The sequence below is a fragment of the Prinia subflava genome, chromosome 15 (genome assembly GCF_021018805.1).
Source record: "Prinia subflava isolate CZ2003 ecotype Zambia chromosome 15, Cam_Psub_1.2, whole genome shotgun sequence".
In the NCBI taxonomy this organism is placed as follows: domain Eukaryota; kingdom Metazoa; phylum Chordata; class Aves; order Passeriformes; family Cisticolidae; genus Prinia; species Prinia subflava.
The window spans coordinates 13,392,093-13,418,275 of record NC_086261.1 but is presented as its reverse complement, the minus strand read 5'-3'; the positions used below and the strand labels follow the sequence as shown (position 1 = coordinate 13,418,275).

Here is a 26,183-nt window from a genome sequence, read left to right as displayed (position 1 = left end):
ACAGAAAATTTAAAATTTAAGGTATTCAAATTCTTCCTGTTCTTACCTGCATATCTTCTAGCTGGCTTTCCAAAGCTGCTTTTAACACTAACAATTCTTTTCCCTCCTTTTCAGCATGTTTCAAAGCTTCTTCCAATTGTTGCTTCTCTTGCTGCAATGATGCAATTTGATACATTCAGAAACAGTAGCCAAGCCTTTAATCTGACAAGTAAACTGAGCTGTAAAGTCTTCTCACTCTGGCCGGTCACTGATTTCCCCAGTCCCAAGGTGTGACTCAGTTTTATCCTGGTTTTCCATGGGAAGATCTTTCCTACACGTCAGCAAACTGCATCCTGCTTCTTGGCAACCTGCTGGTTCTCCTTACCCTTTCTATGGCATTGTCCATCCCCCTCCTGGTCAGTTTTTATTGTATAATGAATACTGAAGGGGCTTGTTTTCTTAACTTACCTCATATGTCTTTAATTTTTCCTTCACTAAATTTTCTTCTCCTTTCATATTATCAATTTGTTTGTGCAGCTCCTCAATTTTTCTCTCTAGCTCAGCAAGTGTTCTCTTCAATCGTTCATTTTCCTCAATCAGCTCTTTCACTTGATTTTCTACACTATTTCGCTCTTCTTGTGCAGCATTTTTTTCACTTGCAAGGACAGCAGCATTCTAGTGAAAACAAATTATGTCATGTTAAAAAAAATAATAATTGATGCTGTTTCCAACAGGAGTTCCATAAGGCATGACAGGAAATACAGCTAGGATATAACATTAAAGTATCAACAGAGAATTTTTAGTATTTAGCATTTTGTCTCCTTGGGCATATCAACAGATAAAGTAATATATGATACCTGAACAGTCTCATGTTTATCATCTCATATTTTCTCCTTAACATCTTCCTCTTTATTGCTCTAAAATATTTCATTACCAAATCCCATTGTTAGATAATTCCAAGTAAACTAAAAAAAATAACAGATAGGAAAAGCCATATGGACCTTTAAAGAAGAAGGTATTTATGAAGAGTGTCTTCCACAGCAACAAAATTTAGGCAGCCTCGCCCCCCTGATGATTCCAAGCACTAACATGCAACTACTACATCCATGCAACTATTGCTGGGGCTGCAGGATAAATGACAGATAATATACAGAGATCTTGACACTAAAACAGTGGTGGTTCAACTTGTATTGAATACTGAGTTCAACTTATATTCAGATACTTTTTTTCTAGAAACTCAATACATAGCATAAACACAAATTATAATAATGAACAATGCATCACAACTTGTGGCACTGGATTTTTGACTTTTTTTTTTTGCAGGGCAGCTGACTGCAGCATGTCACTTTTCAGAGCTAGTCATCACCTTGCCACTGACCCTCTAAAACATGCTTCCATTTGCTGTGGAAACCATGAGTGGAAATATCTGTCTATACGGTTATACTATCTGTACTCTTGTTACACAGAGCAGGTACGCACCCATAAACATTTAATTCCATAAAGAGCAGGAAGGGTTTAATCTTTGCTCTTCATTGACTTCTCATTCAGAAACCCCTATAAAGAACATAAAAGAACTCAGGATATAATGGGTGGTTCTTGCTTCTGGGCATTCAAGGGCTGATACCAAACAATACTCTGTACAAAGATCTGGTTCTCAAGTGCAGCCTCACAGTCTTCTACACCAAGATCTTAAACAACAGCAAGAACATCAGAACCAACAGGAATCAATCTAGACCAGGATTCTCTCTCATGGCCATGGCTGATGCTTACAGGCAAAAAGAGGAAGAACTATGGGGTAAGGCTTTCACCATTATACTCTCCCAGCTCTCACTGGTTTTCTTGCATGAATGTATCATCCATTAATTTCTCTAATCCTTCTCAAATCTATTTACACTGTTGGCCTGTACATTATCTGGTAACAATAAGTAATTACACATTCATTACTGAAGCGCAACATTTTTTGCATGTGAAATTGTGTTTATCTGGGTGAAAACAAAAGAAAGCCTATCAAACTACTCAGAAACTATTTTGTGAAATATTTTATGACAGCATGAAAATCACTTTTCACTTATGCTATTTTTGATTGTTGCTCCTGATCTTCCCCTCTCCTTACCCAAAAGGAATAAGCAAAGTTATATAAAAGGGTGTTTACAAAGAGTGCCCTCACTAGACTGTTTTCTAGCAAGCAACAGCTTTAAAATCATGCAAATTAGATAAAGCGGTAACTCAGAAAACACTCAGACTGTCTACAGGGTCAATGAACTTATTATACAAAAACTGGCAGCATAAGCAGGCTGACAAGTTCTGGTCTTTTGAAAATCCTGAAAAAACTTGTTCTTCTAAGTACATGACTAGTTAAAAGCTCTGAAATAAATCTCTGTTGAGGCTTTAGGTTTTCACGTACTGAAATTTCAATAGCATTTATATATTCCTTTAATTTTTGCTTTCTGCATGCAGTAAAGTTTTACTAATTAGCAAGCACTCCACCAGTGGCTCCTTTTAGTCTCATTTCTCCTTTCTGGAGCTGAGTGAAAGCAGCTGAGGCATGCTGGGGAGTTCAGGGAAAGGAATGTTGATGTGTCTGTTCTTTTTCATCCAACTGCCTACATGGAGCTGCACAGAAAGAGAGGACTGCAGTGGACCCCCATCAGACCAGGAGATTCCACTGCACCCACCATGGTTTGCTCTACTTTCCCAACACAGGAAACAGGATTTACTTCAACATGGATGCACACGTGCACAAAAGCAAACAACCCAACAACCACCCCCTCCCCAGAGATCCATATACAGAAATAAACACAGAGTTATATCTATATATTTATATGATTTAACCAAAGAGGTTCAAAATTAAGTTCAGATTACACTGATGATGTAATATCTAGACATCTGTTCCAGCCTGCTTTTTGTTGTAAGTATCTTAGGATACAGACCCTAACATTAAAGTAAACTATCATTAGCTCTCCTTTTTCACTATATATTTCAGTATGTTAGCAAGAAGTTAGTTTAATACATGTAAAATGTAGATAAGCATAAAGGGCAAGTTGTGAGTATTGTCTTTATTAACCTAATTTGAAATCTTGGAAATAAATCAGATATATAAATAAAACCTTCCTAAAGTTTCAGCTGATTAAGTGACCAGCACATAGCCAGCAGATCTTCACAGGTCTCTAACGACCTTGGCATCATTACAAGGGTTACACTTTCTAACATGTTAAGGACAAAATTCCTTTCTTTCACACACACATACTTTTTCAAGGTGGTAGAAAACTCTCTTGGTATATATATATAGGGAGTATATAGGGATCTGCACTGTATTTTAGCTGGAGAGTGAACATTTTCCTTACTTATATTCTGGGGAGAGTACAAGGAATTTTCTTCACAATGTGGTTTCACTGTACACATTGTTTCAACATCTTTTCAACTAGTTTCAGACAAGACTGAGAAGAAACACAGGAGTGTCTACCTTATCAGTTTACACAACTAGACTACACATATAAGGCATGGAAGGCCACCCTGAGGATATTGTTCAGGGGGATACTAGACAAAACAATTCAAAAATATCTTCAATTTGATAGTGAAGTTTAAACAAAGTCAAGCCATACAAATACAGTTTAGATGTTTCTTGTGTAAGAAAACGCACACATAGCATCACTTCTCCAAGAGTCAAATTACACAGCTGGGTTTAGACAGAAAAAAAGCTTATATTTATTTTTTCCTGGAGTACTGAGAATTTCATGCAGAACTTCTTCACTGGCACAGATGAAGTTTCTGGATTACAAGAACTTTTGGCAATGTGTGCCATATCCTACAGCATATTACCACAGAAAGTTAAGGTATCAAAAGTCTCCACAGCTCTTGCCTTGTATTCTCCACTGTTGGTCCTTCCGGCACCCCACATGACCCTGTACCTCCCCTCCGGGCCTGCTCGTGGGAAGACAAGTGAACATGACAGCAAAAAGCCTGGGGACCACTGGAGAGCATACACAAAACATTCAAGCACTGAAATGCAGCTCTGACAGACCTTGTAGCAACACCATTAGGGGAGAACCTGGTGGAGAGAGAGATCCCTATCCATATATTGAACACTTACATAAGGTTCAGGCCAGCAGCTATCAGAGCACCCATGGCCACTGCTGACGCACAGGATTGCTGTGTCCTCTGCCTATGGGAGCCCTGCACAGGCAGTGCTCCAGCAGCCCCACACAGAGAGCAGGCAGATGACTCACGGACAGACCATAGGGACAATTTACCACTGTCATTAGAGATGGCTCACGACACGCTGCAGAGAATTTCCCTAACAAAACACAGAAGTAGAAGCTATGAAAACCACTGCATTGAAATGACAGTGAAGTTACTATATATGTTGATAAAGTCTGAATGGCAATTGCTGTGTTTCATAGGCTAAAAGTGAAAGTGGCACCAACAAGGACTGTTTAAACTGTTCAACAGCATTTGCCAAGAGCCAGGAGTAATCTCTGGGGTTCTGGCTGCATGAGCAGGGACACATTTTCACTGAAAATTCAGGGACTGGATTACACACTCAAAAAAGAAGTTGAAGGCTGTTTACAAAAGCATTCAATTAGAGGGTTAGAGTGATGAGGATGAAAGAAGAAGGAAAACTGAACATTGCAGGTGTAATAAGTACAAATAAGGAAAATGCCAGACAGGAAGGGATTGTCCTGTGGATCCACTTCCCTCAGTCCACAAGTGACTTGTTTGTAATGCTGCTGCACATAAACAGTGTGAGTTAACTAATGGTCCTCAAGGTTTAATGACACGACATCAATTAATGACTGCTGTTGGTGCCCATCCATAAATCCTTTAGATTTATTTATTAGGGGATGTTGGGAAAGTTTTGGCAATTATTTTACCTAAGTTTATATAATTTAACCCATGGTAACAGAACTAGGTAAAGGTCACAAAGTAATGATTTAAGCTGAATATAAAACATTAACAGACATTGTTAATAAGAGCTTTAGTTCAAAGAACTGTGGATCAGTCTCTTCAAAAACTTTAAAGGAGATTATGCATATAAACATACAGAGCACAAAACAGACAAAACTGGTTAAACAAGATTCTTGTCAACAAAACCTGGAATGAAACACTGAATATTCAGACATATCTGCCATACAAAGGAAAAATAAAACCCTAAAACACCTCTTCAAAAATTCAAGCCCAAATTCAAGAATTGAAGTGGGCTCTTTTGGATCTTAAAATTAACAGATGTCAATTCCAATTTTGCAGTTTCTTCCCTAAGATATAGAAAATGTTAATTTCTTTTTAGTCCCACTAACTAGTTGTGGGAGCAGGTTTCAATGAACCAACTTCTTACTGTTACTATTTACTGCATTGTGTTACAGAATTATATTTTTGTAAGTAAATACCCTATACCATTTTGCTTATTACACTTATGAACTTGCATTTGTTTTGTCTTTCCTTTCAACCTGCCTGTCCTCGTTCTGTCTTCCAAGGCATTCAGTGCCTTCTAGTTCCTACATTTGGACTGTTTTACATTCAGATATTCATCTCCTCAATCAATAAAGGAACAATACCTTTCTCTTAATAACCACATCATTCAAAAGACTTCTTAACCACACTCATATCACCTTCTTATTTATATGCTTTGAATCCACTGAATATTTTATTATACTTTCTCAAATTTCATCTTGTTTAAACTCCTGATTAAGACTGAGTAAGCCTTATCAGCAAAATTAAGCTACAGAGATTAGGGAAAAGAGCTGGAAATGGATTGCGAATTTCTGGAAAAAGCTGAGAATAAAGAAAGAGAAGCTTGTCTAGAAGAAAGAAAACACAGGTGTACAGAGAAGTTCCCACAATACAAAGTCTTCTATGACTGACTGAAGATAAGCTTCTGCATTCTGATGTTGTCATTGTGCCACAGTACACATGCAGTAACTTTGCTTATTAGTCCAGCAGTGGACTCAAACCAATTAAAACAAGTTATCAAATCCCAAAAGAAAGATACACTGAAAAAAATCAGTTTCTGACCACAAAAGTCGATCATATATGGCAGAAAATAATCCACAGTGTTCAATAACCACTGACTTTTTAATAGTTCTCATACATTTTAATACTAAAGCTTAAAGGATTAGTCAAATAGCTTGAGAAGTTAAGATTTTACAGCAGAAATGAGTAAGGTAATAAAGAGAAAGAACAGTTTCACAGCTAAGGTGAAACAAGCCCTACAGAATCTGGAGTCTGTTGTTGTCTCTGCCAAAGACGTCCTGAGGCAAATCACTCAGCCAAATCTTTCCAGAGGATCAATAACTACATGCTCCTTAACCTCCCTGGTGTTTGAGACACTGAGGCTTGGTTTCCCTACATTTGAGTGCATAGTTGCAATTAAAGTCAGCAAAAATTGTACTCAGTTATATCAAGGACTTTATAATGACTAACAATGTTAACCTAGGTACTTTAGTTTGGACATGCACAACTGAAGGATCTTTTCAACACTGATCTCTCTACCTCTTATTTTCCTACATTTAACACAGGGAATAACATGAATTAGAAGATGGCAGCTTTGTTGAGAAAAGGAAGTTTGTGAAAAAATGCCTACAACTCTTTCTCCAGAGGATGTTTTTAATAGTATGTACAAGCTCCATTTACCTCCTAACAGATGAGAATAAAGTGAGCAAATGCATGCACATGCACACATGTATTTACATACATGTGTGTGTATATTGTTTGGTTTGGTATGTACCCCTGGTCTATAAAGTGTTACCTAGCATAAATCTGCTATCTATGCCACAGTCACAGCTGCTGGAGTTTATATGCATGTGGCATTTGGTTTTCAGATCTCGGCCTATGGAACATAAGGGAGCATCAGCAGTAAAATACATTTCCCTCACCTTCCATCCTGCTCCTTCCAGGTGTTTTGCCAGCAAGAAATTAATCTAACAAAGCTTGGGTTTGTGTCCTTGTATATAGTTATATATGTGCCCGGAAGTATTTTTAAACATATTAAATTTAGTCACATATGTTAAAATAAAACAATAAATATCATTCCAACACCTTTGTTGCAGAAATCTTAGCAAAGCAAATATATTTATACACTATTCTACTCTGAACTTTGTTGCAAGCAGTAAACAGATAGTATAAAAGGCATCAAAATCATTCCCACCACTCATTATTGTGCAAACCCAAAGAAACTGGACAGAACACCCATCAGGTCCTTGATATGCAAATGAAATGTCCAGTTTCAACCTGAATACAGAAAAAAATACTTTTGGATAGGAATGCAGAAAATATTCTGTGCCTCCACACCTTTTTTTTTACCACACCCTCATCACTGGCAAAAACATGAGAGGAGTTGTGTAACTGATCATTAAAAAATAGTTTTGGCTGACTTCAGTGTTTTAGCTGGTGAAACTCCCCTTTGGCAGTGACTACACTCTGTGGGATCCTTAGAGTCCTTTTACAAAATAAAGGAAGACTTAAAGTATGTGGAAGTGAAGTATCTCATTTGCCACGTATTAGAATCATTAAATTTTGGCTAAATTCAATGTTTTTCACACAAAAGTCATCAAATTCTTCAAGAAACCTTTACATTTCTTCAGAATCCAGTTCAACTGAGTATCAGGAACTGCATGTCCAGTTCTGGGCTTCTCTATCCAGGAAGGACACGGAGGGGCTGGAGCAGGTCCAGAGAAGGGCAGCGGAGCTGGGGAAGGCTCTGGACCATAAATCTGATGAGGAGTGGCTGAGGGCGCTCAGCCTGGAGAGGAGCAGGCTCAGGGGTGACCTTATCACTCCCTACAGTTCCCTGACAGGAGGGTGTAGCCGGTGGGGGTCGGTCTCTTCTCCCAGAAACAGCCACTGGACAGGAGGACATGGCCTCAAGCTGTACCGGGGGAGGTTTTGGTTTGACATTAGGAAGAGTTTTTTTCACAGGAAATGTGATTAGGTGCTGGAACCAGGTGCCCAAGGAGTGGTGAAGTCACTGTCCTTGAAGGTGTTTAGGGAAGGCTGGACGTGGCCCTTGGTGCCATGGTCCAGCTGACATCGTGGTGTTTGGTCATAGGGTGGACTCAATAATCTCAGAATCCTTTTCCAACCTAATTGATTCTCTTATTCTGTGAAAACTATTTCAACCAATTAACTGTTTGTTCTTTAACAGCCATACTTGAAGAATAAATCTCCATTCCAAATGAGCTGGGGCACAAACTGGAGCTTTTTAATAGAAGCAACAGATTTTAAAATATTTTTTCATATTCATAATTGTGCAATCTAAGTAAATTACAGGATGATATTCCAAAATCTTCTGAAAAAGGGAGATGGTGTTGCTGCTCACTTCATTCCATTCCTGGTATAGAACACCTCAGATATCAAAATACTGGCTGTTGAAACCAGCTCTGAAGACTCATGGGCCACCTTTTTAAGTTGATGGTTTAACTTCTGGAATTACATGTAAGAAGTTTCATATGGCGTCAGGGATTCATATCAACCCAGCTCCCTCAGATGATCCAGAGGGGGTAGCAGTGACAGAGACATCAAATATCTTTCTCTTTTCTTCTTCTTTTTGTATATAAACAAAACAGTTTAAATAAAACTAGACACTGATTTTCTTAGGTAACATGCAGGTGATTTCCAAAGAAAGAAAAAACCCCAAACTATTCTACACCCAAAGACTGACACCAAGGGAAAAAAACACAAACATAGTGAGTCTCCACATGGGCACAACACTTTAATTGTAATCATTATTAGCTCTTCTGCAAGGGGAGCTTCTGAAATCAGTATTATTCAGCTACAGTCATCTAGTTTTCAAAGTTCATGAATGCAAATAATAGGTCTTTATTTCTGCTTGTAGTCCCGGCATTTTTACCCATTGTTTACCTTTAGGCAATTCTTCTAACCCCAGACACTATTTCTTAACGCAGTTGGAAGCCTTGGGATGAATAATAAAGTAACCATAGGATAGCACAGATAATTAAATCTCACATCTCTACAAAAGCAGTATGAAAATTCCTCTAAAAATGGAATTTTAGGCTACCAACCCACCCAATCCATCCTACCTACTCTCCAAAAAAAGGTGACAACAAAAACAACAAAACTTTGAGGGAAAAAAGCCTAAATGGTTGCACTTCCTGTATTTCTACCTGACACTGATTATATTAATTCTTCCCATCATCTCAAACTGAGGCCTTGCCAACTTTAACACATGGCTATGTCTTTGGAAGTTAACTACTTTTAGTTACCTATTAAAAGGGTCAGTGTTCTTTTCCTCTCTTAGCAAGGTACACTGCAACCAGCTTAGGTTCTCTGCTGTACTTCAGGAGATTATTCAGTAAGCAAGTGCACAAATCTACAAGCGAGTCAGACTGGTCTCTCATTTCATTTCAGCTAGAGCCACTCTACTAACTCGTTAAAAGTTCACTGGTGACAGTTTAGAGAAAAGATTTGTTTTCTTACAAGGTCATTTTCACTGCTTGAAACGGTACCATGTCCTTAATATTAGTCCCAGAACTATTTAGATTTTCATTTATGAGATGTAATGAAAGATTTAAATACTTACATTTGAAGACTGAGAATGCAGCCCTCTTTTACACACAGCAAGTTAAACAAAATTTTCCAGTTTGGGCATGACCTAACGTTTATATAAGTTATAAAATCCAGGGCCAGGAAAGTATTAACCTCTTAACCAGTACCTGCATCAATGTTATATTATCCCCCTGGCTATGTATCATGACATACTCAGATTGGCTTATGCTAACAGTCTTTTGAAGGTCAGAAGTTGCTGGATAGACTGGAGTAAAATATTAACTAACTGTGTGCTCACATTGCTCCCTCCTGTTTGACAGAGTCAAACACTTCCCATACATACACAAACAGACATACACTGTCATGAGACCAATCACCTGAACACATAAACTGGCTTCTGCTAACAAGGGTTAGAGACCCTCCTGATGGCATTAAAGAACTACCTGGCTGTACAAACCCTTGGCAAGCCTCAGAAACAAAGAAAATGAAAGATCACACAAACAACCCCCCTTCCAACCCAGACTTACTGAAATAGTCCTAGCAGAGGGAGGTCCACAATAGTTAAATGACTTTTACAGATAAACAGGATTATTTTTTTAATATCCTGTAGATCTGGTCCAAGCCAGTTCAAACACAACTCTGCAGGACAGCTTTGCTGAGAGGCTTTCTTGACTCTACATAGAGCATAAAACCCACTCAGCTGTAGTTTCATGGTACTGTCTGCACCCAAACCCACGCATGTACCCACCAAATAAATGGAGGGGTAAACTGCATGGAAATGAAGGACTAGGGGAGGTGGACCTTAAAGACACGGTCACCAAGTTACATATTCAGAGTGCTTCAGAGGCACACTTTATATTCTTGTTGACAACACTAATATTCCATAATTTGTTTGGTACTTCATTAAATGGGTCCTGAAAACATGCATGATGCTATTAACAACTTCCTTTCCACACCCAGAACAGACACGTTGGGCAAAACAAATCAAATCTACCTCCCAAATTTTTCATATACCATTCTAAAAAAGGTGTTTCCAATAATGATAAGTTGTTACTTAAGACACTTAAGGAGTGCCTGCAGCTTTCCTTCCACCATCACACTTCTGTCTGCATACCCTCCCTCTCTTTCCCCCACTCCATCTGTGTTTGTACCATACTGAAAGTCCATCAGAATCTTACCAGGCTTTTAGAAGGTTGGTAAAAGAGGGCAGAAAATGAAAGGGGGGAGGGGTTAGGTCATGAAATATGAAACACTGACTTGGACCAGTCACTCCACCATTTGACTCAGTTTAGATCAATTACCAACCAGCTTTAGTTCAGAACTGAAACAAAGTGTTATTTCAACATGGCAAAAGCTGCCTCAGGCAGGCAGAGGAAAGAAAATACCCACCAGTTGCATTTCAAATCCTAGATCACCTTCTCCAAATCTTTTTCAATTGTTGTGTATGTTGTTTGAGGTGACCATAACAGCCTCAGACACAGCATTCAGGATGCAGATTCAGATGAGTTATGGATGTATGGATAAGAGCACATAATGATGTTTTCATGCCCAAGTAATTCTTATTATTTGTTTCTTTTACTGCTATCAAGACCATGGGGTTTTAGTATGATTTATTATAGCCCTGAGATGTCACCTCAGAGCAGAACAAGGTAGCAGGATCCTATTGGATTTTGTAATTCTCCACACTTAAATCTTCACTTTTCCCTGAGTAACTTGGGCAACCACTGTTCACTGTACAGTACTATTCCAAAATAGGTTCTCAGAATATACTAGATTTCATTATGTTTCATTTTACATTTCAACTATAAATTCCAAGCCATTTCTACAAAAAGGTATACAGAGTATATCTCAGTATCATTTGGAATGCTTTAGCCAGTTTTTAAGTTTCTGCTCTATATGGGAGATTTTAATAAGCTTTGAGGAAGACACATCATATTATCAGGTTAAGTAGAAAAAGATTCAATATTTACTTTGCTTTTCAAGGGCCTTTACTGTTTGTGCTAGATTCACCTAAATTAACAAGATGGGAAAAAACCAAAACCATAGCATCTTCTCAGGTATAATATCCAGAGATTTATATTTTTTTCTTATCTTAAAGGAGGATCATTTTAGTTCAGAACATGTGCAGAAGGCAACCACTGTCTTTTGCTGCTCCTACATTTGCTGTGATAAAATTCCTTCCTCTCTTTAATCATAACATAATCATATGTAACACATACACGTGTTAATGGTAACGTGATCACCAGCTTCACTGCATTCTTAAATGTGCTGATAAATTAATCAGCTCTAAACTCGAGTGTCTGTTTTATGGAGAACAAGGTCAGACATATGACATGCCAAATAAATCAGTCAAGGTCATGCTTAGATAAGCCTCTTCCTAACATGATGATAACAGCTTTTTCTGAACAACATCATTTGTTCACACAGTTTCTCTAAATACAGATGTAAATGTGAAGTGCTGTGCAGTTTGCAACCGCCCTCCTGAGCTGATACAATTTCAGTGGAATTTGAGCAGTAGTAGTTGCAATATGCTACAACCTTTTACCTGCAGCATTACATTCTAAAAGCTATTTCCAAATTTTACTGAAACACTGGCACTTCATCTACAGTGACAGAGCACTCATTGTTAAAACAGTACAATTCTGGACTGTTGTGTTGTAGAGTCAGATTAAATAATAGAAATTTTTCTATGACATTAAAAACTGGAGTAGAACTTAGATTAATCTCTGTTTTGGCCCTTGCAGTTATGGAGAAATCTATTTTTAATCAGAAAGACATTAATTTTTAAATTTATTATTAAATTAAAAGGAATTATTGTCCTACAGAGGTATGTTATGGAAGAGTAAAATTTTCCTATCATTAAATGGAAAAGGTCTGGTCTCAGTCTCAATAAACAGGTAACAAGGTCAAAAACAGTCAGTCACAGCCATCTCAACACCACCACAAACAAAAGACATAACACAAAAATAAGTTAAAAAGGTAAACTGTAGCAAAGAAAAATATCTTAATATCAGTGATTTTATTTAAAATTCTCTATTAAAAAAAACAGAAACCAGATAATGACAACAATAAAAACCCAAACCCCCAAACTAGCACCACATTTGTGAGCATGAGAACAGAATCATAATGACAAACCCTGCTTTGCTCTATCAGACAACCTTGAGTATGTTTCTAACATTTGCAAACAGGTCTATGTGACATTCTAATCACACAGACTAAACACACTCACATCACTCGCCCACCTACCTGATGCCTCCAGCAGGTGAAAATTTTGTTGATTTAACACTGGTATAAAAACTGCTTCCTTTCTCCATGCAAAAACTCCCTTAACAGCCTATATATAACAAAAAACCTTTATTCATTGTCCCTATCTGGATGATTTAGAAGCAACATAAGTACAAATACTCTTGTACATACAGGTCCTAATACAACCTGATCTGTCAAACATATCCACATTTTTTGTATGACAAACCACTCTTACAGCATTTACACTCCTGTTCTGCTCATCAAATACAACAGAATGGCCCTTCCCACTAATATTTGATGTACGTTTCTTGTTTCCTGCCATCAGGTATGAATTTTTCCAGCTTGCAGTAATATTAAAAATTAATAGGCCAAGTAGCTACAATTGTATATGTCTCCTGGGTATTTCACATTAATTATAAACCAAATAATTAACAATATATATAAGATCACAGCAGATCAGTCAGGAAACTTCCTGCAGAGCATGGTTGTACTTTCCTGATAAATGATATATCAAACTGAACAACTGATTTCAGTCAGCAGGCATAAAGATAATGCTGTGCTTCAAGAAATAGTTGAGTTCAAATAGTAGCAAGATTAAAAAAACAAGCAACAACAAGAAAAGGGAAGAAAACACCATCTTCCAATTAAACATGTTAAGTTTTACTTCAAACAGAAACAAAAATTTCAACTCAAATGAGGAGAGAACTGGTACTTAGACCAAAGAAATAAATTTCACTTTTGAACATCTTATTAAATTTACCATTAGATAGACTATGTCATGCAAGTAAATAAATGCTATTTATAAATATCTCTAAGCCACAGCAACACAGTCATAGAGCCATTTCCCAGACTGTGTTATTGTTATGCCAAACAGACTACTCTTTCATTTCTTGTCAGTCGTAATTACAGTCCCATAATTGAAATACAGTAAATTACCATGCACTAACTTTGAAAGATGGTTCATTGAGGTTGAGCTGTCACTACAATTACTGTGTAATAAAAAAATGATAATTTAAATGTTCTACTTTTCTCTCAAAGAAAAAAATCAATTCAGTTCATGCAGCTCAGACAAGTCAAATATCTTCATGATGATGTAAAATCAAGAGAAACAACACATTTAAGCAAAGCCAAACAACCTCAAGTACAAGTCCTAGGCTGCATAAACAAATCAGCATTTATAAAATTTTCTAACCTCTGAAGAAAATTGCACATTTAAAACAAACCTTTAAAAGGATAATCTTTTATCAGAATCAATCATACAATATCTATTCAGCACCTTCCACATGAGCTCCTACTTTGCTCACAGAGCATAAAAAGCTTTGGAAACTTCTTTACAGCTTCAAGCTTAATTTTCCCTCAGTTCTGTGTTATGTTTTAGGTCACGACCATCAGGATAACTACAACCCACCTAAGACCAGTGTAGGTAACAGACATAAGTTAGCATGGATATTTCTAAGCACAAAACTGAGCCTACGGTTCTGACATATTGGTCAAGCGCAGTTTGCCTGGAGAAATTTTCTCAAACATTTGAGAAATAAAATGAGGGAATACAGAAAAGACACAAAAAGCTGTCACTGTAAAAAGAATGCTCAAAACTTTAAGAGAACTGTCCCCACACCGAAAAAAAAATCCCTCAATACATTCCTACCTGCTGTCTCTACAAAGAACATTTCACAAAGGACATCTTTTGGAAAATAATAACAAATACCCACATCTGAAACCTGTTCCATTCTCCTCTCACAAAGACTTCCTGCTGATGCTGGAAGAGGCAACTCCTTCAGTTCTGTTTTCTTCCTGTCTGATTCAAAACACCCAAACCCCTGCTGTGTCCTTGTGCTCACACTCCCTTGACCATTCAGTAAACAAGGTTAAGTTCAATAAATGAAAAGGACACAAACTAAAACACAAAACCCCGCACTTATATTGAGAAGTTGAATGAACTAGGTGGAACAATGCAACCAGGGAACAGGATATGACATAAGAAGCTGGATTAGGAACAGTGGTCTCCAAAGAACTGCAGAGAACTGCTAGCAGTCATTTCAACAGCATGACTGGCAAAGCACTCAAGGGCATCCTCAAGGTTTTGGTGATTCTATTTAACCCAGGACAAGCAAATGGTTCTCTACACTATACACCCATCTATTCTCCCTCAAAGTTTGCAAATGCAGTAAATAAGTGATGAAGAAAAGACCACAACTGCAGCTGTGACAATCAAAACTTTAGATGTGTATGACATAAAACATATTCTCAGCAGCCAAGAATCTCCTGGCCTAAATCTTTGCCTATTTGCTAAGAGAACAGTAGTATCTGAAAGCATCTGGTATACAGAAGATAGCAGTATCTGAAAGCATCTGGGAGAGGTAGGATCTTTCCTTGTAGAGGAAATTGTTGGCATTTACATACCTCTGTTGCTTTCTCGAGGCTCTGTCGTAGATCCAGCAATTCTTTATCATGTTGCTCTTTAAGTTTATCCATCTCTGTGTCATGGCTGGATACCTCTTCTTTAAGTGCTCCTTTCAAAGCTGTGAGCTCTCTCTCTCTCTTTCTCAAAATCTCTTCTTGTTGATCTTTTGCTATTAATACTTCTTGCAGATCCTGCTTCATTTGCATCAGCTCCTAAAGGCCAAAATTAAACACAGCTGTGTGTCAAATAGCTTTTGTGGATGTTCTGTTTATGTCTCACACAAAGCAAGCACATAAGCTCCCCAAAGACAACTTTGTTTCGTATCACTGACATATTTTTTACAGCTTTTATAGTAAGCTAAGAAATTGCTCAAAGTATAACATATAGGTGATGTTTTACATAATATGTCAACATATCTGATGCTGCAAAAGTATCAAAATATTTTAATGGTTTATGTTATGCCATCTGCAAATAATGCAGGAGTCACTCCTACTTTCAGTAGCAATGCTATTGAAGCTTGCTATTGAATGATTTCAACAGCAATGAGGTGGGTAAGAACAAAGACAAAGCACTTTTTCCCCAGTTGCAAGAGAAACAAACTCAGTGATAATTCTTTGCTTTCTTTTCTTCTGGAAAGAATAAATAAAGTTGCTTCTTCAAGTACTGAAGACAAAACAAGTGCTTCCCAACCAAGTCCATGTCTTCACACCCTTCCTCCTCTCACCAGGGTAACTCTAGAAGTCATTTCCCCCCTCCAAATCGCTGGGAATGAACTGGAGATTGAGTGGATCTGAAGACTAAAGATGCATACAAAAACACAGAATAACAGAGACAATCACAAATGTACTACTCCACAAATTCTCTAATTTGGTATTTCTCCAGCTGTGGATAATTGTACTTTCAAGAGAATGCAGGCTTCCCTGCACTGAAGGAGGACCAGTACACCTAAACCACTCCTGACCACATCACCTACTCTGCCATTGAAAGTCTACAATGGAAGGGATCCTACCATCCCAGACAGCACCTTCCTCTGTTTAAATATCAGTATTAATAGAAACTTTTCCTAATACTTTCTTTGAATTTCTGGAGCTAAGTCTCTCATTTCTTACTCTATCTCCACATGACATTGAAAAATTGATCACTAACACCTTTACAGCAACATTCTGTAAGATGTGGTTTTGACTCTTCCCTTACTTCTCCATTCAGATTGAAGTCCTTCTTCAAAGGTAATATTTTTCAGTACTATCATCATTTGTGATATTCCCCCACTTATGTTCAACTTCCAATTACAGTGCCTGAGATTTAAGACAGTCATTTAAGAGTAATCAAATCTCTCCCATACAAAACAAGGTAGTTATTCTACTCAGCAGATCTTGTGTGCAAACATCTTTAATATTTCTGCACTGATACTCTTACACATCCTTATCAACGAATTTAATAAGCTGTGTTCTCTATTTCATCATCAGTGTATTAGTATAACCAGGGCTACAGCTAATTCCTCTTTCATCCCAAGGTGACAGAAATCCTGTTACTCTTGTTCCTCTCCAGACTCATCCCTTCTCTCCCTGGCCCCACCAACAGAAAGAGACTTTGTTGAGTTATTTTAATTTTCTTAGCTGAATCTCATCAGGCTTTGGTAATACATACATCTTCTTTAAACTGATCTTCCCTGCTCTGACCCCAGCTCCCAATTGCCTGAGATTATTACCTGATAATAGTGGATAACTCACGTGTCTGTCACCCATTAGGATATCTGTTCTGCTCCATAGGACAATGGTACTTACACTCTGTTCCTCTTAGGGTTAATATTGCTATCATGACATGCTTTCTTAGGTCACCGAATAATGGTACATTGGTTTTGATCAACAGCAGAGGAAATGCAAAGGCATGTACTTCTTCCACCAGTATCTCAGTCTCCTCTTCTCGTGCAATTTTTCTGATCCTCCTGCTGATACTGCGTAACTAACCTCAATCAGAATCTCTTTCTCCCCTTCATCAGTGTGTTTTGCGTTATCCAGTTCATCATGCATCTCAGAGAGCTGGTCTTGAAGATCTCTGATCTCAGTCTGGTGTTTTTCCTGCTCCATCTTCACTTGAAAAAGCCTCATCAGTAAAAATCAGACAGGATTTTTTAATTTGCAGAAATACTAATTTGTTCATTCCAGTACTAAAAAGACATACATTCCATGTTGCCCACAAGAGAATGGGATATAATGAGGCAGAAAAATTAAATGTCAGGGTAAAAATGAGAAATCTTCTAACTAGGTATTTAAGTGGGGATTTGTATTTTATTTCAGACATGGTATTCTAGTCCTTTAAGTGTTTCCACATTTCAAAGACTTGTACTATATATTTTGACTGTGAAATATTAAATGCTATTTGCACTAAGAGGAAGATTATAAATTCACCAATCTTTCTCTTCCTTCCAGATATTCTAAAGACAAGACTTTTCTAAACGGTAGAATTATTTCCTACAGTAAAAAATGTCACTTGTCTGGTTCCATCAACATACTCTGGAGACACAGGTACTTTTAATCTGAAAGGTTAAAGAAAAGGTACAAATTTCAAGGATAACTTTGTTAGAATTAACTCACTCCTCCAGGTTTTGCCTGAGTTCCTTCTCGTTTTCTTCCAGCTGCTTTTTTAAGGCTTCCTTTTCACATAGACTTTGATCAAGCTGCAACTGAAGATCTTTCAGACTTGCTCGTGTAGCATCTCTCTCTTCTTTGGAATTTTGCTGATTCTGAATTTTGTACACCAAAAGTTAAGCAAAATAACAGACAGCAGCTACATGATTAAAACAATTTTTCTCTCAGGCCATGTCTGCCTCACTGCAATCAACAGATTAACATTTACCTCAGTGGATATCTAAGGAGTGCTTTGTGAATGTGAAATAAATTCACTGCTCTGAACTCCTTCTCAAATACCAAGAAGAGATTTGTTACAAAAGGCAACAATGCTATGACCAACTACCCTTTAAATAAAGTGTCAAAAAGCTCAGGTATGTCTGGATTAAGAAGAATATGAAGCAAAAGGGATTCAGCTGGAGGATCAGTTGTCAGATATGTTAAAATACACTTATTTTAAAGTGTATTTGAAATAACCAGAAGCTTTATAACAATGAAGTGCTGTACCCTAATTTCCAGATCCAGTTTTTTCTCTAACTCTTCCACTTTCCTTTCAAGTTCTGCTTTTTGTTCCACCAATGCTTTTACTTCAGCCGAAGAATCCGAAACCTGCAATTAAATAGAGACATTTATTCCCACAAAGCCAAGATGTTCTTTGAGAATAGTTTCTTTTTTTTCATCTAAAGCAAAGCTACAAGCAAGACTAACAAAGCATAGCATCAACTGCCTGAGCTCACCAGGGATTTTTCAAATGGATCAGGCCAAGCTAAGATTTTCAAAGAAACCATGATTTGGTTTTCATAAAGCTTCTTGGTAATTGCTCAAGGCACGTTGACAATAAAAGAGAAAATATACAAACATAAAGAAAAATTCAGATTAGACAACATATGAATCAAATCATGTGTACTTTGGGCCAATTTTACTGAGGTATCACTGATTATGCAAAATGCACATCAAAGGACAGCATGCCCATATGTTAAAACAGGTTTTCAAATACCCTTTTCATGTAATTTCCAAGGATATATTTTACAAATAAATAATGCCATCATCAATAACAAAAGCTACATGAGTCTCTCATGCTATGTCTGTCTCACTGCAATCAAAAAACTAACATTTATCTCTGCAGTTTAATTTTATCTTTACCCAAGAAATTTTATGTGAATGTACCTAACATTTTTCTTCATTGCTCTAAACTCCTCCTCAAATACTAAGAGACTTCTTTAAAAGATTAACTGTGCTGTGAGCAACTACACTTAAAACCTTCTGAAAAAGCACAGGTATATTTAGATTAAGAAGAATATGAAGAAAATAAAATTCCTTTTTACTAATGATAGCCAGGACAAAGTAATAAACAATAAGCATTTAATTCTTCTCATACCATCAAAATTAAGCCATATTCCTGAGGGACAACACGAATAGCCTAGTAAAAGTCAGTAAGGGAATTCAGATTCTTAAGGTCCTGTCTGAATACTGCATCACTTTGAAACAAGCCAAGACAAATTAAAAATTCTTTACCTGCGTCTTTCCAGCAGCTCTTGACTTTAAAGTCTGAATTTTCTCAAAAACCAAATTCACCTTCCTCTTTGTTGCATCGTCATTATCAGGACTTCTAAAACAGACAGTACAAATAAACAACAATATGATCCAAGTTACTATTTTGTTAATATCAAACCAAATTCAGACTGTCCAAACTAATAAAAATCTCCACAAAACCCCCCAAAATAATACAAACAAATCAGAAATTATCTTAACTATGATTTACTAAAATCTTTAAAGAGAGGAGTTAAAAATTTGTATTCCAAACGTTTTCTAAAAAGCCAACCTAACAAAAAAGACCAGTGAACTCTTGAAGTGCAAATCTCTTCTGTAATACTGTGGCTGTGGAAAGACAGTTATTCAGCATGTATATTACTCAGACATATTGAAATAAGAAGTAGTTAGTTCTAGGTTTTAGAAGTCCTGACTACTGTACTATAAAATAATACTTGAACAGGTCCCAGAACCTGCTATATCAGGAATGAAAAGAAATTTAGATGCATCATGTATTTTTAATTAATTTAACTTTCCTTTAGCTTTCAAGAAGTTATCAGTAGAAAATATCAAGAGTTAGGTGCACAAAGTATTAAAAGCACAGCAACAAGAGGGTTCTGTCAAACCTTAGGAAATAACACCTCGTTGTTGTTTTTTAAAAACCCCAAAGGCTTAAACTTCCATGAGGTATTTGAATTCTCCAAATACAATACAATATTATTGTATTCTCCAAATACAGCTCTCCAATAGACAAAGTTTAATTCCAGATGCATTTAAAAGACAAACCATATTCTGATCCACAAGTTTCAAGTGCATTTAATCATATCCTGTACAATACCTTATGTAAGTCCTAACAGCCTGGGTATTTTGAGATCAAATAACGCCTTAGAGGACACAGCTGAGATACAGAATTGTGAAAGAGATGTTTCATTTAATTATAGCTTTCACTTTACTGTTTCACATTTCAAACGTAATAGAAGACAAATACTGAGACAATACAGTATGCTATACAAAAGTTACGTATGTTTACTGACCCTTCCTTAAGGTAATTGTAAAGTATCTGCTTAGCAGTCTCTTCATTAGTTTGCTGTGCAAGATCTTGCTGGCCTTTTAAGAGATCAGGAGTTGCCTAAAAGATAAAGATAAAATGTCAAAAGATACCAATCCTGTGAGAGTTGTAAATACAACTGGATTCTTCCATTCTATTCTATTAATGAAAACTTTTATGTACCATGGACCTGAAGTTCTGAAAGATCCACTGGAGCTTTGGCTTAGTGTAATAAGAAAACATACTCCACAGCAAAAGAAAAAAGAAAACAAGTTGAATTTGCATACATGTCTTTTCACATTCTACTTTTGTGCATCTATGCATCATTTACGAGAATCTGTTTGGCCTCACCATCTTCCTTTAACTATACAAAAATCAGCTGTTTTACAAAACAGGTTTCCTATACTTACAGCAACAAACATAAACTATATTTACATTTTTCCAGAACAATCCCATTTGGAAGTATTGTGTAATGGGACTTGCTCTACTGAAGACTAGAAGAATACACAATTAACAATATGGCAGCTTTCATATGCTAGAGTGCAAAGGACAGCTTAAAGAATAAATTCAAAATTACCTGTATATTAGGGACGGATGAACATGTTTTTACAGAAATCTTCTTGGCTCCTGATTCAGGTGTAATTGTAATTCGGTTTGGTAACAGTAAAGTAGAAGTTACTGTTTTAACTTCCTCTCTCTTACTCTGTCCTGGGAGTGTAGCTGACCTACCCATCAAGCTCTCTGTATCTGTTCCATTCTGTTTATGGTGTTGCAAAGAGCTGACACTGCTGCTCTGGGGGTCTTTACTGGGCATTTGCAGTTTTCCAACACTTCGAGCAGAAATCTTCGTCTCTTTGGAAGGTGACTTTTGATCTCTGGATAACTGCTTGTGAAGGCAAACCTTAGATGGTCTCAGCAAGTGCTCAGTTGATTTACCTAAGCTTTTACTGAATTCACCTAAATAATCTGAATTTACATCAAGTCCTAATGACAAGGCACTATCAACGCTTCTTGATCTTTTACGATCATCTGGATGAATTCTGTTCCTTTTTCCTGACCTGCCTCTTCTGTAAGCATCAACTTTCTTATCAAACTTTTCAATTAGTTGATCTACTCCTGGAAGTGAACCAGTGTCGATATCACGACCAGTTCCCGGCAAGAATGGAATGTATCTCCTGTTCTCATGCCGGTTGACGTTGTCCGCGTAGATGGCGTACTCCTGGTCATCCAGTAAAAACCTGTACAAGGAATTTGCAGAAGTGGGAGTAGCTGATGAGGACGAGGATCTTCGGGAGTCATTCAATACCGGCCCGGTTGAATCCTGCCTGCGGAAGGGAAGAACATCTGGTCTGGGTTTCTTTGTCTCGGGATAAGCAGTGGGACTAACACAGGGGGATTCTTCTGCAGGTGAAAATGACTCTGAAGCACACAGGTCACTGGGGCTGATTGTGCTACTGGGACAATCCTGCAGCTGCTTATTTGGATCTTCTATTGTCCTGTTCACATGCATTTTTTTTGAATTTGCTTTGGCTTGCTCTGCAAGGTAAGTATTTGTTTTCGGTAGGGACACTACTTTAGATGAGGAAATCCAAGGCTTTGCTTCAGTGTTTTCATCTGCAAAAGACTTAGATTTACTGTACACAGAAGACTGGTAATTATCCAAGTTCAAGTTATTTTTTTCAGGATCATAAGGCTGCAAAAGTTCAGGATGTCTCTGAAAATTCAACAAATTTGAGGATTTCATAGCTTCATCTTTAAAATCTGGCATTCCACTTTCCTTTTCATTCACATTGGTTATCTTCAGTTTTTTAGACATAGAAGGTTGCATGTGCTGTGTTCCAGCAAATTTTGTATGTTCACTGATTTTGTCCTCCAGCTTCAAAGCAGTATTGGAGTCTGTGGCTGGCTTGTTTACAGTCTGAGGAGTGACCTGCTGCTCTTTTCCAGGAGGAGGAGGATTTTCTGGCAAGCATCCTTCCGTGTTGTTCAGTACTATGTAAGGATGTCCATCAATTCCTTGGACTCTAATGCTGACACCATAAGACCCCGGCCTAGAATTCTGTGCACTTTTCGTTTTTTGAGTCTCTTCACTTGCAAGTTCAAGAGTGACTTCATAGTCCTGCTGCACGTGCTTAAAACCAGCAAAATATGATTCCATGTCTATCAGAAGATTATACCTAAATAGGAGAAAAATTACAAAATAGTCATTGTTTTAAGTAAGTTAGATTATTTCATTTATTACTTTATTCCACCATTCAGTGTGACTATGAAGACTAATGGCAATACCCAGGGAAATCAATATCCAAGCTCTACCAAGCCTAAAGCGAATACATTGTGATACAAAGACAAATGTCTGACTGACACATTCTGGATCAATGTAATGTTATTTTATGAATGTTACCTTCACAGAACTGGTGCTCGTTGCTTTGGAATCAAGTGACTTCAAATATAAGCAACACTGGTACAATTTTTTGAGTCAAAGCATGACTTTTGGGTATTTCCACTATATTTACTGAAGACTGTGCCCTTCACAAACCAATAATCATTTTAAAGCCAGCATTTAGTATCAGCCATATTAACATTTAAACATAAACCCAGGAGAGCAAAACACAACCAGGCAGTTTTAGGTTTTATGAGTTTCAGGTAACTAAAGCATTGCAAGGAAGGTCAATATCCTCATTCCTTTGAGTTGTGGTTTTTACATAATTGGGTTTCAACATTTGTTGAAATGACATCTGAAAAATAAATGACCGTTTTCATTTATTATCTCATTGTCACCCCTAAGAATAAACTTTCCTACAGATTATTTTAAGAATCTCCCAAACGCAAGCTTGCTCCAAAAAACTCCAGTTGCTATTTTAAAACAAGATACTTTGCTGAGCAACAAAAATGAAAAAACACTGATAGTACTTTCAAGGCTGACAGTGCCTTTTCCAGATCCAATGGGAATGCCAACTCCAGCCGATATGTGCCAAAACTGTCTCAATCTAGAAAGCAATAAATTCAACCCTACCTCTGTTTTGAATGTTAAGTGCCATTCTTTCTTTCTCTAACAGCTGGGTCTGCAGGCAGATTTACTTTACTGTCTGTTGCAGATTATGAGCCAACTGTCTAAAGGCAGAGGCAGTGCAGTGACACTACGAGCTGTGTCTATAAAAGAATGGAACACAAGACTGAGACTGATACAAAACCTGGAGGGAATAAACTTTTGAACTGAGCTGGGGAGTTGAGTCATCACTGAGGCCTGACAAACCCAAGATCACTAAGCGATGGTAATCAGCAAGAGGAAACCAAAACAACAGGATGTCTCCTGGAAAAACAACCCTCTGCAGCCAGTTTCACTCTCCTGTCTATCTCAGCATGAACCACCTCCCTCAGATATTCTAGTCAAGAGCACAGTTCTCATTTTTTCCTGACAGTAAAGGAAAATGTATGACTCAATATTAATTGTATACTAATTTCCATCCAATTCTTCCTCCTAGCAGGAAAGCTCCTCACAAAAACCTCTTCCTCTCTAACGACCAACTCCAGCTCCTCTCAGCAGCAGGCTGGTAAGTTGACTTCACATGTTTGCATGTGAATATTTGAGGGAAATCCCTGATTTACACAGGGTTGGTAGCACTCATCTGTAGTGGATGAGTGTGTGAACACCTTCACAAAAAGCTCTCCCCTCAGCAACCCCTACCAGATTAGAAAAGTCACTAAAACAAACTAAGGAGTATATGAAACTTTATACTACACCTTCAAGATGTATTAGCAGACCTATAAAAAGTGAAAAGTTTATCTGAATTTGTCAGTAATGGTAACAACTAAAACATATAAAAAGGAGTCAATTAAAAAAACCCTAAAAGCCAAAAAATAAAAAGCATTTACATCAATCAGCATAAGGAACGGAAAAGCAATACATAACAGCATGTCTGTTTGGGGTGACTGCAAAAGCAGTGCTTTCAAACTTATTGCTGCTAAGTTACTAAAAATTTTAAATAACCCCCCAAAAAAAACAAAAACAAAAACAAAAACCCCACCAAAAAAACCCACCCCAAACAACCCTCATCCCCTCAAAAATAACCACAAAACACCAACCTCCATACAAGATAGAGGAAATAATATTTAGGTTAATAATCTACAATAAATTAATATATTTAATTTGTCTCTAAAACAAGAAAGAAGTATATTTATTTGTCTTCTTCACATGCTTTGTACTAATAACACTTAATTTTACTGTACAAAAGGATAAAACCTTGTAGAAATAAAAGAGCTAAACAAACAATTTTTTAAATAACACATCTTATCTTTCTGGAACTGTGAAAAAAATTACATTTATAAATTCCCATTACATCAAGAAGAAAACAAGACACATAACCCTACTATTCAAATATTTGAAGATTTGATGTAGGATTTCTAATTTATAGGATATCAAGCTGCATTAGGTAATACTCACATGAACTACATAATATCAAATAGTTGTTTTACAATAGACAATATTGCAATTTTGTAAGCATTTTTACATTAAAGAAGAAGCATTACTGGCTTTCATCACACACAGCCTTTCTGAGGAAAGCCTGAAACTATGCTAATTGATTAATTACATCTACAGTCATTCTCCTGCACACACACTGTACAGTCACATCTCAGGCTCTGGCAGCGTTACAGCAGCAGAGGAGGATGAGAGGACTGAAGCTGTTCCTCTCCCATCTGTCTGCCCCACTGCTCTGACAGATGTCAGCATGTCAGAAATGAGAACATCTGAAAGCTCTGCGGGCTGAGTACATAGCTCAGTCATGACAAAGTGCAGATTGGCACACTCGGGTAAATGAAATCAGCCTTGTGCTCCATGCTGTGACCGACTGAAATCCTGACATCTGATCCAGTGCAGGAGCTGACAGCTGGGGGCCCTGACAGCTACAACTGCCCGGGTTTAATCTCCATCTTCTGTAAGGCTGCTGAAGCCCTCAGTGTTATGACAAAACAGTCTGTTTACTCTTCAGCTTATGGAAAGAGGTTAGAGATTTAAATGGCAGCTGGGAAGGCAATTTCCCTGTTTGTGCGGCTCCTTGTTACACACTTGTAGTTACTTAAAAAAATAAAGAAGCTTTTTTTTTTAGTAGAGAGTGATATAATTCCTAATTCCAGGTTTTCTACCAAAGTAATTGTTTAAATATTAAACAATACAGTCTTGCTAATAATTTTATTTGCTATCTCAGAGTTTTAAAATACAAATTTCAGAAAACAGAAGCAATGACTCGATAAAAGTTTTAATTACGTGAAAGACTATCATCCTATTATAAAACCAGTTCCTATCTCCTATCTTGAAGCAAGTGTCACTACAACATCACCTACAAATTAATCAGGACATAAGAAAAGACTACCTCAATAAATTATTTTCTTTTGAAAATATTCTACTTGCTAATGCAGATAATGTAGCCAAGGACACACAGTCACGAGCATCTTGCTGTCAGGTCAGCACGTAAGGTACCCCAGAATGATGGGATCACCTATTTTGTCAGCAACATGGCCTTGGACTGCTTGAGGTGAGCAGAAAATTTCACACTGAACTTGTGTTTTAACTTAATTGTTAGGGATAGCAACCTTTATAAACGTTCTGTGAACAAATAAAACTGGCACTCAGAGCTGCTCAAGCCTTTCAGTTTTAAGATTTCTTCCTAAAATAAGACTTCATAAAGGTGTTTAAACACTCATTTTAAATACTGACTTCAGAGGGTATGGAAGTCCCACATTTTATCATTACTCAAAAACAGTTTCATTTTTTCTGAACAACCTCTTTTTGCCAAAAATAGAAATGATGACATTTTTGTTTATAAAGAGAGCTTGTCAGCAGAGGTTTTCGTAT

The 26,183-nt window shown here is 37.2% G+C and overlaps 1 protein-coding gene across 2 annotated transcripts in view; it reads right to left on the bottom strand.

The window, feature by feature from the left end:
* The window catches only part of CGNL1 (cingulin like 1), a 55,886-nt gene that overhangs the window by 18,655 nt on the left and 11,048 nt on the right, over positions 1 to 26,183 (bottom strand). For both annotated transcript variants that reach the window (XM_063412784.1, XM_063412783.1), the window contains exons 2-10: positions 20,910 to 22,509; positions 20,319 to 20,413; positions 19,270 to 19,363; positions 18,262 to 18,363; positions 17,722 to 17,870; positions 17,095 to 17,230; positions 15,127 to 15,339; positions 448 to 654; positions 47 to 151 (exon numbers count right to left, since the gene is read on the bottom strand). In XM_063412784.1, coding sequence (XP_063268854.1) covers positions 47 to 151; positions 448 to 654; positions 15,127 to 15,339; positions 17,095 to 17,230; positions 17,722 to 17,870; positions 18,262 to 18,363; positions 19,270 to 19,363; positions 20,319 to 20,413; positions 20,910 to 22,490 — 2,682 coding nt within the window. In that variant the 5' untranslated portion in view covers positions 22,491 to 22,509. The remainder of the gene's footprint in view (positions 1 to 46; positions 152 to 447; positions 655 to 15,126; positions 15,340 to 17,094; positions 17,231 to 17,721; positions 17,871 to 18,261; positions 18,364 to 19,269; positions 19,364 to 20,318; positions 20,414 to 20,909; positions 22,510 to 26,183) is intronic.